The sequence below is a fragment of the Cataglyphis hispanica genome, chromosome 2 (assembly GCF_021464435.1).
Source record: "Cataglyphis hispanica isolate Lineage 1 chromosome 2, ULB_Chis1_1.0, whole genome shotgun sequence".
Classification (NCBI taxonomy): domain Eukaryota; kingdom Metazoa; phylum Arthropoda; class Insecta; order Hymenoptera; family Formicidae; genus Cataglyphis; species Cataglyphis hispanica.
Window position 1 is genome coordinate 671,953 of NC_065955.1, and position 22,095 is coordinate 694,047.

General features: G+C 32.3%; 1 protein-coding gene and 1 non-coding gene across 2 annotated transcripts; both read right to left on the reverse strand.

The window, feature by feature from the left end:
* Positions 1-3,858: 3,858 nt before the first annotated feature.
* Positions 3,859-21,294, reverse strand: LOC126857625 (dynein axonemal assembly factor 6). Its single transcript, XM_050607264.1, has 5 exons — positions 21,051-21,294; positions 19,610-19,818; positions 19,120-19,247; positions 18,793-18,961; positions 3,859-3,950 (listed from the first exon to the last, which is right to left on the reverse strand). Exons 1-4 carry the CDS (start codon positions 21,163-21,165, stop codon positions 18,832-18,834), a joined length of 582 nt encoding a protein of 193 aa, XP_050463221.1. The 5' UTR covers positions 21,166-21,294; the 3' UTR covers positions 3,859-3,950; positions 18,793-18,831.
* Trnat-ugu (transfer RNA threonine (anticodon UGU)) lies at positions 15,617-15,689 on the reverse strand. The gene has a single exon. It is a non-coding gene; the product is annotated as a tRNA-Thr (tRNA).
* Positions 21,295-22,095: the final 801 nt, after the last annotated feature.

The following is a 22,095-nucleotide window of genomic DNA, read 5'->3' on the forward strand; positions in this document are numbered from 1 at the left end:
ATTAAACGCGCGCTGTTTTCCCTCATGCGTTGATTATTAAAACGGGTTCGTTCTTCGCGCGCTTTGCGCGCGCTTAATACGATAAAAACCTTTGTTTTATCGCTCTCGTCTAATTACGTGAAATATACGTAAAGCCGAGATATTGCGCGCGATACGTAATTTATTATACGCCTCCGTCCCATCGATGTCATTTGCGTTTTCGCGATCGATCATCGACAACTTGCGCGGCTAGGGTTCGCGAATTTCGCGTGTTTACGCGTAATAGACGATCTGTTGATCGATAATGTTGCAATGTGTGAAAATTACTTTAGTATAATAGTGATATAAAATCGCGTTACGGAAAATGGGAAGTAGATAAATGACGCCGATACATTGTATGTAGCAAACATGAAATCGGTAACTTTACACGCTTGAAGGATATGTAGGAAAATGTAAACAATGCAATGCAACACTCTTATTCGCTCGAATATATATTTTTTTCTTTTTTTTTTTTTATTTTTTTATTAATGGCATTATTCCATTGAAAAGTTTATATGTCGTATTCTTAAAGTTCGAAAGTTTTATCCAACTTAAAACTTATAACGATATTACCAAATAAGAGCTTTCTGTCGATCGAAGCCCGACCTTTCGATTGTCCGAAGCCAGACTTTGACCAAAGAGGACTCTCGATTAATTCAGTTTATTCACTTTATCACTTCGTGGATTATTGTATTTCCGCGGCTAGTTTGATTACCGATTGAGCCTGAGAAGTCCTGTGTTGGTTTGAAACGGTTCCCGTGTCGGCGGACTAAGGTCCCACAGTTCCTACGCGAAGGATCGGACACGGAATTTCCTTCAAAGTTAAAATTAGTTAAGGATAGCAACTATATATATATCAGGAAAGCCGGCTCGAAGCTTCGATCTCGCCTTCCGTAATACTTCCTCTCCTTTTTCTCTGTTCTTGGTCCGCGTCGATAATTCCGCCGAGGCAATAATCTACGAAACGAAGCATCAGGCGAGCTATCGATTCGGAAAATCAAGGATTTGTGAAGTTTTAGATTTAATCGGCGATGTGAATTACCGAGGAAACCGCGAATCCGTGAAGGGTGCCCTTGCCGAATCAGGGATCTGTGAAGAATTGATGAAATCGGAAATCTATGGAATTGGGCATCTCCGTGGAACGTTAAATTTTAGAATATTACAATATCGAGTCTTCGCAAAATCTAATAATTCTAATAAAATAATTTATGAAAGCGCTGACCTGTATGATGTAAAACGACAGGCTTTTGAAAATGTCAATAAAGAAAAAAAAAAGAGAGAAACGCAACATTATAATAATTTTTAATTTTATAAAGAAACTCATTTAATTTCTCTCTCTCTCTCTCTCTCTATTGCAAACGTTGCGACACAATTACACAATTTTAATAACTGCGTACTGTGATGATGGTCTACTATATTTTCTGTTAGATTCTATCTCATGAAACGTTTCTCGCAAATCAACTACATTGATGTACAATTGAACATTCTAGAAGCGTGACACATTCAATTGATTTATTAGATCTTTAGATTTGCATGTTTTATTATCTCGCCAATATTGTATTGTTTAACAATACGTTCTCCGATATGTAGTTGTGATCAACTTGTTTTTAATGGAAATTATAATGAAAAAATCATTGTGAATCTAATTAAGTTCGTAATGATAAAATTATATAATTAAGAATGCAAAATTACTTAAAGAAGAAGCGCGCTCTCTCTCTCTCTGTCTTTCTCTCTCTTTCTAGGAACAAATAATGTTAAATTGGCAAGACGATCGTCCCGCAACATGCGACGTGATACGCGTGTAAATTACACACATACTTACAATACACTCGTAAACGTTAAGTGTCATGAAGAGTGTTGTACTTTGTGAAACCGCGTATTATTCTAATAAGAGACTTGCGGAAACCATTTGAAGGAATTATATAAGAAGATGCAACTTTTGGGAAAGAGTTGAATCCGATCGATACTATCTCTGCCGTCATTTGGAAGAATTGTCTGAGATTTCCGCGGGATCTCGATCAAGTTAATCTTAATAATTCCACGAGCTCAACAATAATATAAAACATTCTATGTATATATATAAATATATAATCTTAGCGAAAATACTGATATATTTGGCTCCAAGATATTATATACATACATAAATTATGTCATTAAGATATACAAATTTTGTTTTTTCAATAAAATATAAAGAGAGCGAATTTATTCCCAAGCACTTAATTAAAAACGTTCAATCGTACTAATTAAAAGCATTTAACTGAGTAAAATTTATTTTTATTAGAGATTGTTATTTATTTTTGAAAAATAAAGTTATTGTTTTTTTCTCTTCTGTATCTTTCCAAATACGAGACAATGTTAGACATTCATCACGATTTCTTCTCCGCGCGATCCTTGATTAATATCTCGCAATTTTTTTAAATGTGATTGTTCTTAAGAAAGTTTTATTTCGTGTCTGTCATGTCAAGAGAAAAGAGCGATTATTCGGAGACATCCTGTATAAAGAACAAAATCGGTGGATAGGACCGAGAAGAAACGCACGGCATGATTTATAACTCACGTACAGAAACGAACTTGAGAATAGAAATATTCCTTTTAACCTCGTAGAGTTATAGGAAATATTTCTTCTAACTGTGCTATACTCGACCTAAAGGATATAAAAATCAGTATTTCCACGGCGAAACTCTTTGTCACCATGATAAATGTGAAAAATATTATTTATATGAGAGCGAATTTTTCGCGTTGCGTATAGTATTAAAACCCACGTCCTATGCAGGAACTGTACATTCGTGAATAATAAATCAGGAATTTAACGGGTAACGCGAAAATACGTAAGAATCTGTAAAAATGGAAATTTACAAAACCAAAAAAAAATAAAAAAAAAATTTTGTAAAATTAATTGATCTTTTGTCGTCTTCACTAAAACAGAATCAACATTAAATTGATTGAAAAATGCACAGATATACAAAAAATTATGATAAATATCAAGCACCTTGCATTTCGAAAAATATGGGAAAGAAACGATAATTCTCATTTTTTTTTTTTTTTATAGTAAACTGTAATTGGTAATAAAAATAAATTTGGTTATAATTAAGCACTTTTAATTAAGCGCTCCGGAATAAATTCTCTCCTTGTATTTTTATTGGAAAAATATATATTTTAATAACACACATATTTTTATATATAAATGTATGATATTTATCAATAAAATGTGTTTTTATTACGGCTGAGCGTCTCCGATTTATTACTGTCGATAAAATACTCTTTTAACTCTCGAAGTTGGATATTTGTTTTGCGAATTATTGTTATTTTTCCTACATTTATTACTCGCGCGTCAATAAATCTATGGAATATTTATAAGGAAAATAGATAATTTCCATATCCAGTAACGAAAACTGATCAAAACAAACGTCGGAATGGCAAAGACAGTATCCTCGTTGCATTCCACAATTACATCGAAATTAACGCGAAGCAACACGAATAGTAAAACGGCATTCGTGATGAAAATGTCAAACAAGAAAGAGAGAGAGAGAGAGAGGGAGAGAGGGAGAGAAGCACAAGGAGAAAAAATATATATATATATATATATATATATATATATATATATATATATATATATATATATATATATATATAGTGCTTGTGCGCAGGATAATTCAGAGTCTGCTCTTTCCTCGGGATCCCTGCAGATAAGGGGTTTACGACAACTATCCTGCCCTCTCACCCGACCCGAGCTTCCTTTCCTCTCACGATACTCTCCCGTCGGACTGTTCGCACCGTACCGTGGGATTTATGCACTCGCTGCACGACCGAATGCACAATTGTATCCTCCTCCTCCACCTCGTTAACGCGCACTCTCGTTACTTACATATCGCTTTTGCAGGATAAACGCTACGAGAGGGACGCGCCGCGGGTAGCGACCTCCCGATCTGTAGCTGCAATGAAAGTAAAAAAAAAATCTGTTTAAGCGTTACGTAGAATAGATTTCTTTTATATTGATGTAAAAAGATGTTTGTAAACAAGAATTTTAAAACTTTTTTTTTTTCAAACATCTCGTTATTAAATTATTCCGATGATTTTCCATGGCGCTTGTATAAGAAACGTTATGCCCACAAGTAGAGCCGCGATTCTTAAGATAAAAGCTGCTCTCTCTCTCTCTCTATTCGAAATTATCTTTGCCGATGCGCTAATTATACCTTGCTGCTGCACATTGTAGAAGCAGCGATACTGTCAGACGCACACAAAGAGATCGAACGGACGAACGCTAATTGTCTCCTCTGCGTTCAGCCATCCTTCTCCAGGTTGCTGAGCGCTCCCCCATTATGGCAGAAGAAAGCGCAACTCTAAAAGCACGATTTTAATTAAATCGTTCTACGCTTTCTCTCTCGATTCCGTCTGTGGCTTTCGGCAAACGCGTAACCGGATATAATCGCAGCTCATTTGCTTTCGAACGAGATAGGGAAAGGGTGCGGGAAATTTACGTTCCATTGTCCTCTTCCGGGAGAGAGTCCGTTAAAACGCCTGAACAAAGAAAAAGTTCGATTTTCTTTCCGACAAGCGGATAAATCGCGACAAAATGCGAATAAAATCTCTCGAAGTAACGTGAAAAAGAGTCTCGCAAAAAGTTTGATCTGATTTTACAGTTCCAGCGCAGTTCCTGATCTTTTGATCGTTTAATAGCGTCCATTATTAATAAAGGCATAATTATTATTACAACAGAATAATTATCACTAATGCATCTACTCTTGTTGCTTCAATAATTAATAATCTGAATCTTGAATAATAAACGATCCAGGCCAAATTTACGAAATTATAATAGAAATATTTTAGAAAAGAAACATAAATATTTCGTGTCATTTAATAAGGATTTAAAATCTTGTTAAAAAAAGCCTCCACCGTTTTATTTTACCATTTTAAATTAATTAATAATTAAAAATTATTAATTTTAATAACATTTTTTTTACCTTATATATTTTCACTTGTACTGTCTTAGATGATCGATGAATTATTCAAAACTGCAAAATATTATGCAAAATATTTTCTATCCCTCATCTTTCATACAAGCAGCGAAGGTATGGTAGAATATTTTGCAACAGAGATACAGAATATTTCATTAAACACTAACGATCCTCTCGATTCGATCGCTTTATCTACGCCCTCGTTCAAAAAAAAAGTACCCAACAAGTTCTAAAATACACGGGGTAGAAAATATGTAGTTGGGTTGCGCCTCTCTCTCTCTCTCTCTCTCTCTCTCTCTCGATACGATACGTGACTTATGGCGACTGTACGTATCGTCAAGAACACCGCTGTTCCGGTGGTGCCGGGAAAGAAGCGTCGAGTGTGGAATATAAACTTTAACGGATGGCTTCTTTCCCGTGTGCCTCGCGAGATCTGAACCCTTGTCCTGTGTTCACGCTGCACCATCCGGCCCAGATACAGAACATTTCGCACCGCGAGAAGTCGACATTATTACGCGACCTATCGATATGTACTGTCTACTTGGAGAGAGAAAATATTATAAACGACGCTCGCACAGAAACTCGAAAGTCTGATATGAAAGGAATTATTTTAAGGATTTTTCCCGAAGAAGGAGGAAAGCGATAGCGTGCAGTAGAAAAATGATATTAACGCACTTTCGTTTTCATGTCATCAGTGTATTTACAGTATTCGTGTAAAATAATTAGACATTTTACTACTGTAATTGTTAATATTAATATTTTTTATAGAGAATTCTTTTCATGAAAAACTTTTATAATATTCTATGTAATAGATAAGAAGAAAATCGAAATTTGCCTGTAAAGATAAAATATGAAAGAAAATAAAAAAAATATGCATAGCAGCACATGAGAGAGTGAAAGCTGCGTTGAGAAAACTTTGTTATTTTTGCAATGTGTATGCGTGTTATATATATATATATCTACAATTTTTTTATTTTTATAAGAAACATTGTCTTTTGCCGGTCTTTGAAATTTTTCGGTTTTTCTATCACACACATACATAGACAATTCTCCCCATTAGCTGATTGTAAATGTTAATCATGTACTATATTTTTTTGGACAAATGGAATTTTTAATCGATCAATCACAATTAGATATCAAATCCTATCGATATTCTGTCAATTTTAATAATCCAATCTTTCGGAACAAGAATCTCTCTTTCTCACTCATCCAGAAATGAATTTACCAGAATTAAAATTAGTCGGCGAAAGCTGTCGTTATATATGTTTCTCATTTTAAAAACGTCATTTTCCTTGTAAAAATCGCTGTCTGGAAAAACTTTCCATTACGGAAGATCGCGTTCAATGTCGTTTTAAAAACTTTACTTTGAATAGCTATTTTTATAGAAAAGAGATCCTTCAATTTGTCATACAAGACGCGCGCGCGTTCTCGTCGCCGAGGCACTTTGCAACGATCAATGGAACTGGGTTAGAAATTCACGAGTACCCGGTAGAAGAGTACGATGTGCGATATATATTAGATATATAGTCGACGACGGCAGGGTCAAACAGCTGAGATAGACGAAGTCGATTATCGCCGACACACTCTCGCGGCACGTGGAAATCGATACCTAATTATCGTTCGGTATTCTACACGCGAGAGCCGTGCTCGCGGGAATTTCCTTCGCCGTAGCGAACCCGACCTGTCCTGGTGCCGACCTTCCTGCGCGCTCCCGAGGGATTACGGGGCGAACTGGTTCACGAAGTTAAGCGCAAAGTAAAGGATACGCGTGTATGTGTGTGTGTGTGTGTGCGATACTTGGTATTTACGTAAGTAACGGGGAAATTTACGGATCGAAAGGAGAAGCATTGTGCATCCATAGGATTTACTCTCTCGCATTCGCAAATCTGTTTAAAAGTAACAGTTTAAGAAGACACATTTTCAGAAAATGTTGTGATTCTTTCAAGATATTTCCTCTATGGCTCTAGAGATGCAGGAATTTTCTTGGAAACATTTTTTACGTAAATGTAAGTCAAAATCGGTACTCCTACGATGAATACTCATTTTATCTTTCTTTCTTTATAACAGATAAAGAGAGAGAGAGAGAGAGAGAGAGAGAGAGAGAGAAATAAACGTTATACATAAAAGGAATTTATTTTTCGTATAAAAAAAATCTCTTTTTATCCTCATATGTGCATAAATTCTTTAGCATGGAGATGCTTATTATTATCTGCATATTTCACAATTAATTTTTGAAAAAATATCAAACCGCAGCATCTTACCTAACACTTCCCAAAATAAGCTCTTTTTATTTTGTGTACATTTTCTGACGCTAAAAAATTAATATGTACGTATGTTCTGATCAATCTGTGAAAAAAATGTTTACGTGTTAATTTTCGAAATGAGATAATTTTATTTTCTATCAATTTCGAACGATAAGATTAAGTGATCGCAAAGTATATCGCAATATCTTAAATAGCAATGCAATGCGAGCTCGTATTTTTCTTGAACCACCGCCAACGCTCGTTCACGTATTTTATTTATAATTGTGTTCTATGAATGATTATTGATTCGCTCTTTCGATCGAGAATGAATATCGGTGGATTCCCTTTCCTTCTTTGTCGCGAAACGGAATCCGCGATGGGCACATTAGAGGACTTCACCTAACTCCCATGATTCCTGCTGAAATTGCACGAGTTATCCCATCCTCTCTCCCTCCCACCGGATCTCGGTGAGGAAAATCTCACATCCGGGACATCTGCTGCTACTTTGTCTGACCGCCGCTGCAATTAACTTTTAAGACCTGGCACCGTTTGCCTAGCATGGGCGCTGGTACCACGTGGCACTTTAGACAGCATGCTCGCATTTTTCAAGATAATGGCGCAAATCGTTAACAGAGAAACAAAAAGATTCAAACTACACATTTCTGAAGAGTTTGCTTGAAACCCTCTTTTCCTACGTGAAAAAAAAAAATCATCAATGAAATAATGAATTCCGGAGAAGCCGGAAAATTTATCGTACATCATCAAAATAAATTTAATTCGATACTAAACGAAGAAATGATAAATACCACAGCTATCATATAAAAAAACTTTTTAGAAATACTTTTACTTAATACTTTTTAGAAAAGTTTTGAAGAGATGACGTCAACCATACATATGTGTTGCTTGAGTATCAGATTATAAAGAACGACGTATAAAAGGCGGATGCAAAAAGACTGAAAGAGAAGATCCGCGTAAAAAAGCTAAGGAGAAAACTCATAATGTAACTCTACGCGCGTTGGGAGATAAAAGTTAACTAGTATCTACCGCGTGGAGTTGTTATTCTACCCGAGTGGAAGAAAAAAAAAAAAAATATAACGGCACGTTTTCCCAGCGTGCTTGTTTCTAAAAGCGAGGGATGTTTCACAATGGTCCATTGAGATCTCGGTAGTTCCTCAAGGATTCCGTCGCGAATTTTACGAGCTATTTAATCGAGAGGATTGGAGATAAATTAGGTTACGGGGTGAAGGCGCATTCTCGAGAAAGTTTCCATTGTGCAACCCGCAATTTTAAATAACTTCATATTTATTGTCATGGACTCTAATATTTTCAAAAGTTAACAATAATTGCTTCTCAATTATTTCCTCGCATAATTTAAACTAAAATCAGATTTCATATGATAAGAATAAATTTTAATGGAGTAAACCAATAGTTTCTTTAATCAAATTTCATTTTTATTCAATTTTCATTCTCTAATCAAAGAGAGTGTTTTATTAATAATTCGTATATTTCTGAAATACTTTGCTCACGCATAAGATATCTGGAGTTTTGAATAATTTTTTTAGTCTGTTTTTTGAGAAATATATCCGATTTCGAAGACACCCTGTACAGGATTGAGCACATTAAAAAGAATAAAGAAAAAACAACAGAAAAAGAATGTCAAATACCTTCATAGCTCAGAGGTTAAAGCACTGATCTTGTAAACCAGAGGTCGAGAGTGCAAATCTCTCTGGGGGAGTGAAACTTTTTCAACCCCCTTCCTTCCCTGTCGAGCTTTTTTCGCCTTCCTGCACAATGCCGTCGACGTTAATTCCGCGAGTTACTTAATCCTTGGAGGAAAATTTGCCTTATTGACAAAATTTCGTGAGAGAGTCATGAGTCGGAACTATATCGTGAATTTTATGAAGTTTCTGTTGCGTATAATTGAGCTTATTTTATTGGATTCTAAACTGTGATGGCAATTTTTTTTTCTTTTCTCAAAATCTCAGAATGTGGCACAGAGCGAAGCTATAAAGTATCTCAATTTTTTTTTATGTAATTAAAATTATTTTTTTTTTTTTCGAAAAATTGTGTACGAAAATAATACATTATATTATATAATATTCAAAAAATATTGATACATTAAACTGATAAAAATATGCAGCAAAATATAATTATTTATAATTATTACGCATACGTATAAATAACCAATGCCATGCTGCATTCGCACAAATTGTACAAACACTAGTCCACAACTACATGAAAAGCTTAAGTTACTGAGAGAACAATTTATAGCGAAGATGAAATATATAATATAAAATAAATCATTATTTGAAATTAATGTATAAAATCCTTTAAAGCATAAAAGCACAATACATTATTTCAGATAGCAAAGCCATTATTCTGCAATTTTTATCCTATAAATATTGGAAAATTTAAAACCTCGTAATAACAAAAGCTATATGTACTAGGTATGAAAATCTCAGCTACTTTCCAACGTGCATATTTTTATGTGAGAAATATTCATTAATTACGAAATAAATACACATAGAGATAAAGATACATAAAATACACTTTTCCCATTTTTTATATATTATAAATAATTCTTTATAAATATTCAAAATCTTCTTAATAATATCAACAACAAAAAATATTTATAGTATATTATATTATAAAAAATATCAAAAACTCTTTGATATATATATATTAACATATAAAATAAAAAAAAAAAAATAGAATTATAATTTTCCTTGATCATTATATAACAAATAATTTTTATTTCGCGAAAACTAGTGGAGGAGACTTTGTGGTACATCCTTGAGTTCAATGATACACAATTGGAATACAGTTTATCATAACATCGTTCTCGCGTTACACCTGCATTCGAGTAATTGAAGTACGGAAATGAAGTGCACCAGATCGGTCATTAAACCGCGTCGCGACGAGTTAACCGTCGCGGCTTCGACGCTTATTCCCCAGTTATAAATGACACCGTATATATCGAAGCTCGCTGCAATTTCCTTTCGTGTATCAGTACCAACGCGCTGCACAAGTGCCTTTATATTCGCCGGCAAACTGGGCCACGAAGGCAAACGCATCCTCGTGAAACCACGTTACGTTACTTCGTGTCAAAGTAACCATCGTACAGAACTTCGTCCTTCAATTCGTTATCCTTTAGCAATATAGAATGCCCCCAAAAATACACAAACTTGTGAATTTAATAAGATTTACATTAAAAAAAAAAAAGATAATTCTTTTCCAATTGGAATATCATTTATTCTGTCTGATACTACGTAACATCAGCGATTGCTTAAAACAATTAGAAATTTATTATAATTTTATTTTTTCTTTGTTTGTCTAAATCATTTTAATGAGAGATTAAATTGTGTTATTATTTTCAGCACAAATTTTTATCAAATATATATTATATTATATCCTTTGCAATATTTATATTTTTTGTAATTATTTATATCGTAAATAAAAATCTTCACATATATTCCTGAAAAAAGTAAAAGAGAAAATGCAAATTATTTAAAACAAAATAATTTATATAATAAAATTGTTGAAAACCTATTAAATTTCAACTAAAGTTTTTCGATTAATCCTTGATATTTAATCATTATATGTATATGTATTCAATAAGCTGAATTCTTTTTACTAATCCAACTTAATCCGAACAAAAGTCCAATTAAACCGCAGTTTATGGCACGTAAAATATAATCAAACGCAAAATAAAATATATTTTATACATAAATATACATTATGTATGCTTCAGTAGATTTCTCTGTCTCATCTAAAAAAATCTGAAGAGGTACAAAACCCTCGGGATCAAATGTGTACCTATACCTTGTATAATATATAAAGTATTTATATATATATATATATATATATATATATATATATATATGTGTGTGTGTTTTATATATATTGCATTTTCTCTTTTACTTTTTTCAGGAATATATGTGAAGATTTTTATTTACGATATAAATAATTACAAAAAATATAAATACTGCAAAGGATATAATATATATATATATATATATATATATATATATATATATATATATATATATATATTTGATAAAAATTTGTGCTGCAAATAATAATTAAATAATCGAATATATATATATATATATTCGAAATTATTTGACTTGATCGTTTTTGAGAGGGACGTAGCGACAAGAATAGAATGACGAAGAAGGAAAAATGCGGACAGTCGGATACGCGCGAGGGCCAAGCTTCGGAAAACTAAATGTTTGCGGACAAATCGTCGTCGTTTTCGACGAGGAAAATCAACAAACGGCCCTCGTTCGAACCTAATGCACTATCCAGGGATAAAGATTGTTCCGCACGCGTGCTTCTCCGATCCCGATCCGAGGATTTCGAATTCTCGTCGTTTTTTTTTTTTCGAAAGCAAGCCGGAAAACTGCGTAGCACGGAAAAACGTGCGCAATCGTGTTTTTATCGAAATTTCGGAAATCTTAAAAATTTGATATCCAAAAATAGTGCCGAGATTAATAATGCGAGCTTCTCTTATCAAATACGAAATTACACATCCTTTCAGTTACAGGTATTCTCGCGAGGAAATTAAAACTGATTCTTTAAATAAGAAGATTATAGAAGTGTGCAGAGAGATTAAGAAGTAATTAAAGGACAAGAACGGAAGCGAAATATGTGTCGAGACGGTGAAGTTTAAGTGCGTTCCATGCGGCATTAAATGGGACGCATTGCGCAATTTTCATTTGAAATTATCTTTGATCTAAGATATGATAAGAAAATTGAAGATGAAGGTTAATTAAAATTGTGAGAATACAGCGTACTGATTGCCAACAGCGTGCAGAATCCAAGGTTATGTTATTGTATAACGCAACATTATGTATGCAAATGTAAATATTATGTATGAAAAAACTTATACTTTAAAAATTTTTGCAGCTAAATATGAATTTTGAAAATTCTTATTTTGTTTTAAAGATATATTTCAATTGCGAAAAACATGCAGATTTGACTCGAAAAGGAGAAAAAAAGAAAAAAATTTTAATTTTTATATATGTATTAAAGATCTTATGAATTTTGCTATGTATTTTATCTCATCTTTATCAATACGCCGATCTAACACATTTATTATATATTTGTTTTATAATTAAACTATATTGCTGCGTTTTTTCTCATTTCAAAATAGCGAAAATATAATCTAGAGTACTAATTTCTCACAGGTACTTTCTATAAAAAAAAATAATAATAATAATAATAATATTTTCTACAATGAATCCAACGGTTCTCAGCGTGCGGTTTATTCAGATTATTCAATGTATTCTAACATAAAGAAAAAGATCAGACTGATACTCTAGCTACTTTTGTCCAGCTTTTCTTCTTTTTATCCTTGATTTGTATTCAGCGATTGCTTATTTAAGATATTCTACAGTTTCGTATTTGAAATTAAAGTAAAACACTGCTTATTTCGTGCTAATTAAATGTTAACAAAACACATATCTTATGTATCCTTTTCGTAAATCATGCAAGATATTATTCCCGAGTTTAAGCTGGTATATTATATTTATAGTAATCGTTTTTATTTTTATAGTATATAAGCTTCTATCATTTCAGTTCAAGTATTCTACGCTTTTTAAATATGATGAGCGATGAAAAATAATTTTCTGATGAAAACGACAAATAAGCATAAATTATTTAAGATAAATTATGTATAGCAAAATATATAAATTTTTCCTTTTATAATAATAAACAACATAATTCCAAAAAATGTAAAATGCATGTCCATGCATAATATTTAACATTTAAGGCTCCTGATCCATCATTGCGACCGGGCTTGGTTTATGACGTCAGAAACGAGAAAAAAATATACGAAATTTATTTTTACAGTATATGTCGAAATAAATAACTTTTTTCCTACGTGCCATATGTATCTCGTATTTCGCCTGTGAAATGCACTCACTATTTTCTCGGTCCATGAATTAATAGGTAGCTATAAATCTTAATCAACTGTCCGTTTCGCAGAATCCGTTTCATAGAAACGTAAGACACGTGTAGATTAAATTTTCCTGCCATTTGTCATTGAATGGGAATAAAATCTCCGTTACATTTTACCAATCTATTCGATCAAGCACGAATAGTGCGGCAGCAAAAAAAAAAAAAAACTAATTTATTTCGACATATGGCGCACGAAAAAAATCATAATTTCTCGGTCTGACGTATGAATATGCAATATAGTCGTAACGAAGAGCCAAAAGTTTTAATATATGTTTAAAATATTCTCTCGCTTTTGCATTTCAATCGTTTTATTCGTTGTTCAAATATTTAAAATAGCTCTTTTCAAAATTAAGAATAAATATTATCAGTTTCTAATGAGACGCGAAAAGTATGTTTTCCAAAAGTTTGTAAAATTTGCAATATTAAAAAGCTTGCAAATTTTTTATCGAGCATCAAGATGACTGCGACGAGGATGCGTATGTTCCCGTCAAAAAAAAAAAAAAAAAATAGAGTGCAGTCTGTTATAGAATCAGTTTTCCCGTCTCATCTTACAGCGTCGTAAATTTCGTCCTCGATATCGGCGCGAATATCCGGATATCGTATCGGCTCAACTAGTACACACTCGATAGGCTTATGGGCTTTTCAATTTCGTTCCTAGCCGAGTGAGTTCCATACGGCGGCACATACAAACAGCTATTGCGAGACCTCTACGTGTATGGGATCCGTTGAAATTTTTCGGGATGTGTTTCGGAGAGGGGAAAGGCAGGGACCATTATGGCTTTCCCTCCCATTTCTTGAATGCACGATATCCCGGACGAAGGCAAGAGAATGGCTAATGTTGCCCGCAATGGAAATGGAAAAATAATCTGCCCGAATGCAATACCAGTCCCGACGCATCTTGGGAATTTATCACGGAGATGTGAAGCTATATTACATACAAACGTTTGTCGCATAGGTAATGCACTGTTTTTATTATTTTTATTTAATTTATTCCTCTTTGTAAAATTTCCGGTTTTTAATCGAGAAGCAAAAAAAAAAAAATTTTAATTGTTATCAACGTGTTGAAAAATCGTTATTATAATTTTATGACAAATGACTTATCAAACACACAATGTAGTATCGTATAAAAAGTGATTAATTAAAAAGAACTCGATCCATTAGTCTCGCAATCTCTTTGCAATAGAAGAAGGGTCTACAACATTCGTGCGAAAACTTGTAACAATCTTATGCAAATTCCAAGTTCTAGAACAATACCACGTTATACTACCGTTTGTACATGTCGACCGAAAGACTCGAGGCGCTCGATAGCCGCAATGGCTTGATGCTAAATTGAGAAACTTTCAGAAAGTATAATACCCCTTATGTACTCCGCAGAGCTGATCAACAATATAACTCTCCTTATATCTATAAAGAAGATACCAAAACTCGTGTAATTCCTTTAAATTATAAATATCTTGACAATTTTGTAAGAAAGCCTTTTTCTTAAGAAAGAAATTACATTAACAACTATCATTTATCGCAATTCTTTAATATTAAATATTTTAATATTTTAATAGCTAGATTTTCAATTAACATTCTATTAAAAGTTCCTTAGAAATCTACCACTAAATTAAATTTTATTATATATTTGTATCTGTAAAATTTGATTTACTGAATTTAATGATAAAATTTTATTATATTGTAAAAAGTTGCGAACAACTGGCAATAATTGCAGAATAATAATTAAAGCATTGTTGCTAACAAATTATAAATATATGTTGCGTGTGTGTATATATGTATGATGGAAAATCAAAAAATAGAGAATCTGAATTGAAGATACACTCTCGCAATCTTTAATTATTCTTTGCATGTATATGTATATATATTAAAAGATTACTACGCAAACGATATAAACTCACGGAAATGAACAGTAAAGTTTCTTAATAACCGTTGACGTCGACACCGCGTGGCAATTCCTTAAATCGATAGAGAAACCCTGTTTTATGAACTAACGGATTAGAAACAAACTCCTTCCGCTTTAATTAAATGCTACAGAAATTACATTAATCGTGTTAAAAATAAGTTTTAATTATAAACAAAATTAAGTCTTTAAACTGCAGATAATTTTAATATAAAACAGCAGTATATGTATTAAATTTATACTTTATAATATTATATTGCATTTTTAATGTGATGCAAACAATTATGTATAATAAAACTATTATAATATTACTTGTTTAAGTAAATTTTTATAGGCATATACAACACGAAAAATATTATATATATTTGCTTAAGCTTTGTGTAATTATAAATAGAAAAGTTCTGTGTTATATGTTATATTTTATATAAATATATAATATAATATAAAATGAATGAAAAAGAGATTATAAAAAATTATTATTTTAAGTAATATATAAAAAATTGAATATAAAAATACAAAAATATAAAAAACAAAAATTTTGCCCCCAGAGAGATTTGAACTCTCGACCCCTGGTTTACAAGACCAGTGCTCTAACCCCTGAGCTATGGAGGCTTCTGTCGTCTCTTCCGATATACTGAAAGTAATACTGAATTAATCATATTTAATGCATTAAGTGAGAAAAAATTATTTTAATAGCAATATTTAATGCTATCTTATTTTGTATCATATAATAGAATATTGAATTTAAAAAATAAAAAATATTTCATATAAAGTATTTAAGAGAAATATAAAAAAATACATATTGTTATTTTCACTTTATTTTTCAGACATTGTAATTTTAAATTTTCTTTGTCTTTCAAATCTTTTTTAATAAATAAAAGCATACATAAAATTAGCATTAAAACAATGGATTATTTTGAAATTTCCTGCAAAAAAAAATATAAAATATATCGCGACAAAGAGAAAATCGTTTATGTATATAAAAAATAACAAGAATTTATTTTACAATATAGTAGCTATTCCATTTTTTCTAAATTAAAAGAATTCGCTAATGTATCTCTTAATGCTTTTAATTCTTCTTTTCATTGATGCGTTGCCATAATTGATTAAATAATAAATATTTATTTAATAATGTATATTTATAATGATGTATTCGCATATATTACTATATGCATATGCATATTCGGTGCTTCATATTTTATGTATTTGTAAGATCTATATTTTATATGTAGGACCTCGAATCTGCTAAGAGTTGCTTTTTATGACTAAAATCATACGTTTATTTCGCAGTTATAATTTTTTCAGTTTGATAATTATCTAGTCCTATCCTTTACACTACTCGTGTAAACTTTAAGATAAGGATAAATTAAAATTTCATGTTAATCTTGCCTGGATTTAATTTGTAAAAATTTCTTTATTGTTATTGAATATTATTATCATATACTGTAAACGTTATTCTCACAAATTTAGTTTTCTTCCGAAATGCAATAAAAAATCGAAAAGCGATCTGTCGAAGATATAGAGCATCTTTTGGTTTCTTACAAAAGAGAGAGTTTTTAGAAGCAAAATAACTGCGCGCGATTCGCAGGATGATTTCTGATGATGCTGCAATTTTTTACGCATAGGAATACAACGCGCCTATCGGAGAATCCTCTTTGCAAAAATGCTGAACAAAATGAAATATTATTTAATAATAATAATGTAACTAAATTCCCCGTTTCGAAATTAAAAACTTTAGCCACCGGAAATTAAAGCGCAGGCAAGAAGCTAACGAACTATGATCAAGAACTAATTAAGTTCTGACAAGGCTAATTAGGAACGGATCGTACCGTTCGTCGACTCACGAGAATCATATACAGAGCGCGCTAATTTGATCTATGTATAACAATATATTACATTTAAAAAAAGAGCATAAAAAGATGCGAGTATTTTGAATCATTCTATGGATTTATGCTCCATGAGAAAAAAGGAATAAAATGCTCTTAAAACGGTGGAAAAACGTTCGTTTGCCTCAAGTTATAAAGCACATTCATTACATTCTCGTAATCCTGCCCTTTGACTGCAAAGCTTTGCGTTTCGAAACTCGAGCTTGTCAAAGTATCTCTTATCATTGCTGTCACGACCAGATAACAGGCGAATCTATCCGTCATCAACGTATATTGTATCAATTGTATAATATAACTTAAAATTCATAATGTTTAATATTACAACGTAATATGTAACATTACAGCGAAATTAATAAAAAAAAACAAACATGTATACGGAACATATCCGGGAAATCAATAATCGAGTTTAATACCAAGACATTTGCTTCCACATGTATACTATGTATTTCTCAACCACATATGAATTTCTCCCCGATCTCCCGTTATAAATTTTCGCTTATAGAAATAAACATTTATAGAAATAAACACTTAAAACTGAAATACGAGCGCAAACAATTTCGTTGTTGAAAATGTAATTTTGTAGATATATTCTAAAAGAAGAAATTGTGTATAAAAATAGATGTTTTATCAGATTCTATTAACTAATTAATTGTAATTAACAAACATACAACATGCATTTTTTACCCATTTTTCCTAGAATAAGTCAAGATCATAAAAAATATTCAGATTATATATAATATAATTAAAATTCTACCGTCTTCTTGAAAAAACTAAAAACAGTTACAAAGCATATTTTTTCGTATCCACCGTACGATTTTTTAAAATACCTTTGAACCCGCAGAAATATTCCTCATCAAATATTATAATTTAAACGACATTGTTTTACAACGCAATTAGTCCGACCCATCCTATTTAGTTATCCATATTCTACATATTCAATATTACTGCTTTTCTTGCACGGTGAATCGACGATATAACTGCCGGCGTATGATAAACGATTCGCGACATTATAAGCGCAATTTGCCATTCGCAGGGAAATTAACATCATGTAACGATCGTGGTGTAATCAAGGACGCGGCATTACACAAAATGTAAATACAATTTTGTTGTCGATTACTTGCAGCGCATGTAGCGCAAGTTTGCAAGAAAAATCTATCAGGATATAACGGGATTTATATGATAAACTATCTTCTGATAAACCGAAGATCTCATCTCTCTCTTTCTCTTCTTCTCTTTTTTTCTATCTCTTTCTCTCCTTGTATGCATTATAAAACGCGCTCATATAACGGGGATCACGCGTCTCGAAAATAATTTGCTGTGTAGATTTTTATAACAGCTGCATATTTTTACAGCAATATAGTTTATGATAAAATTTATACTTGAATACATTATACGTGTGTATACTTGATGCTTTAAACATGTGATTTTCACAATTTAAAAGAAACTAGAATAAAAATTTCAAACGCTTCAAGATTTTGAATTTATATTTGCTAATATATCAAGATATAAGCAATATTTTTTTTGGGAAGCAATTAAAAATAAAAAATTTTACGCAGAATCGAGTATATAAAATGAGACATCTAAAAACAAATAAGAAAATCATCTCTCTTCGTTAAAATCAAAATGTTTAATTTAATTGGATACATTATAATTTCAGAATTAATAACAAGTATATATATATTTATTACAAGCTGAAGAAAAAAATTGCCCCACGAGCAATGCTAAAGAAAAATTTATGTCAAACTTGCGTGTTAAAACAGAATCTGTCATCAAAATTTAATCACTCAATTTAAAGCATCTTCGAGAATAATAAAGTTGTGTTAACTTACTTTGATAGGTCGAACCGGCGATCCGGAAACAACCCAGAATCAAAAGTTTATGTTATCCAGTTCGCGCGCGAGCCTCAGAGTGATTTCCAGGGTAGAAGTGTCATTGTGCCATTTGGCGGAAGACGCATTGGGATTCACTGGATGCGGTGTCGGTAGGTGCAGCCGATATCTATGGTAGAATTGCGACTTAGTTTTACTCGCGCCGGGCAGATAGATTTACAGCCTCTCGTAAAATTGTCAAAGAAAGTAGATGTACGCGCACGCCTGTCGAAGTCAACACCAGATCGGACTCCGACGCGTCGTACGGTAATAAATTTTCCGTCTCACCTTGAGCTGCGCACGTCGATCGCTTCGGATTCCACGGAGAGCTCCACATTTTCCCGCGTTTCCTGGGGCAATTTCACCAGCACCGACAGCCATTCACAGGATGCCGTACTTGGCGTTTTAAAGCTCATCTAAATAGCAATTCGTCCGTCTTCAAGACTGCTTGCGATTTACACGTAATGTGTCAATCGGAATAAATTGTATTCGCGTTTCGCGCAAAGTTTCGATTTAAGAAGGAATAACCGAGAAATTGTTAAGTTTCTTATCTTTTCAGAAGTAAAGATTGATGATCCGCTTCATATTTAACTTATTTTTATGTATGTTTATTATGTGATAATGTTTAAACTCGTCAAAAAGATAATAGACTATTACATAAATAAAAATTAGAATAAAATTACCATTTTTGCGTTACAATAAAAATACAAACTACAGCGCGAACTCTGCCAAATTTTCTCTATATTGTAGAGAAAGAAAGAAAGGAGATGTAACTTACTCCCAGATAAACATCCTCTGCCGTCACTGCTTGCTTGAACTTTATCTCGTATTCGGGCACCTGTCTCGGATCATAATCCTGCGCATTTCGAGTATCAAGAGCTTCCGAGGGATGCCAAATGTCATCGCCAGCGCCTTTAAGCGGCGCATGTGGTCCTGTTGCTGCAACATCCTCGAAAGAATCGCTCGAGGCGCCAATATCGCTCGGTCCTTAAACAGATATTTCATTTTCAATTAGTTAAATGTCATTATATCTCCCGAACAATAGACGAGTAATGATTACGTTATCTTGAGAATAACACGCGCGCGAGTAAAATCTATATAAAATATTACGTCATGTAATATTTATGTGAGTGTAAATTATTTAAATATAATTCAAAACAAATATACAATTAAATATAATGATTTATAATTGTATAATAATTGTATAATTGTATTATAATTTTATAATGTAGCATTACATAATAACCATCTTAGTGCAACCTTACAATTAGAATTAATTATTGACAGTATTTATACAACAAGTTATGTTACATTGCTGTGTTACGTGTATTCTTTCATAAAATATTATTATCTATAATGACGCTGATTTATGAATAAGAAATCAAAACGCATATAAAAACTTGCCTATAATCAATACACTATATTATATATTCAATACTAGCAATCTTGCAATATCTACTTAAAACGAAATCATTTAAAAAATTCTTTCTCCTATTTTATTGTATTTTATTTTTATTAATTCCTTTGTAAATCAGCAAATTTCACCTCTATGATTACCTCGAATAATAACTGAATGTCGAAATATAAGATGTCCCAAAATATCTCCAAATGTTCTTTTAATAGCAAATTCTCTGGCCAAATTCAAAAACGATTCTTTTATTTATTGTTAGCAAAAATATCACGAAAAAGCATAAATTTTTTCAAGTTTCCAATTTTTTTTTATCACATATGTTTCTAAGCCTGAAATTAAAATTTTATTAAAATAAATTCAATTTAAAGTTTGTTTAAAATTAAAAAATATATATTTGTTAAACTTTTAATTTCACAATATAATAAATATATTTTAATAATTTTTTTCAATCGCTTGTGTAACTCAATATTTATATACTAAGGAAAAATCGTTTCAAAATTAAAAGGAAAATCTGTTTCTAAGAGGACATCTGATAGTTTTAAAACACCCTATATACAAACACGCGCGCGCGCGCGCGCACTTACATATATATTATATTTACTGTTTTATACGCTAATTAATAAATTGCACACAATTGCAACTCTCTTTATTCTCGGCCAGAAATAATATCCCAAACAATATATTGAATTAAAAGCAACGAAATTTCAGCTCAGCTCGAAATTGCTCGCGGGAAATTGGCCGACGGGTTGCAATAACAAATTTTACTTTACCTCTATATAATCAATCGGTTTTGTAAGCGTAAACCTACCTAACTTTCTCGCGCCCGCTTGCGGTAAATCGTCCTCGACGTCGGAATCATCCTTGGGCGGGCAGATTAAATCCTGTAACGCCTGTAAATCCCTCGGAGTAAAACAACCGTCCATCCCGATGTGCGACAGATCCACTATGGAAGCAATAACAAACTGCCGTCGCTATGGCAACGCATTTACAGTTTTCCGATAATAATGGCGGTTAATTTGAACATAGACTGAGAAATTGTACGCCTGTCATATCGCGCGCGCGCGCGCGCAGAACGAAGAAAAAACAGCTGTTTATTATTAAATTAATATAAACTCCTATATAAAATTCTATTTCAGTCATCATATCATGAAGATGATAATAAAATTCAAAGTTTCCTAACAAAAAAGAGTATCAATAAAAAGAGACAAAAAATAGAAAGAGAGAGAGAGAGAGAGAGAGAGAGGGAGAGGGAGAGGGAGAGAGAGGGAGAGAGAGAGAGAGAGAGAAAGATAGAGAGAGAGAGATTTTAAATTAGAAAAGATTAAAAATATAAAGAATATAACAAAAAAGAGAAAAGCGTATAGAAATTATAAATATATAAATAAATAAAAAAGGTAAAATATTAAAAATTATTAACGCGTATATGATATCCAAGTATAAATCACGCGAAATTACACCATATTTAAGAAAGTGATGCCTTCCCGTTCTTTATAATAATCAATCTTTCAAATCAAGCAAGTAGTTTCGAAATAAATTTGTTATTTAAGACTTACATTTGTTCAACATAGCACTTTCGCACTTATGCAACTTATAATAACTTTCTACGAAATATCCGTTGTAAAACAGAGAGAAAGGTGATCTTCGGAACTGTTGCCAACGTAGTATTTCCTTCGTCTATGTTACCAACTCTCGTTTAGTATCGCCATCTACATTCATTATACATTATGCGAAACTGTGCAGTCACGATCATTTTTCGACTGTCGTTAAAATCATCGTTTGGTTCGTATCCATACTAAAATAAACGTCCGCGAAAAACGCTATAGTATGGCCGTTCGCAGATTTCTCCCCAATTA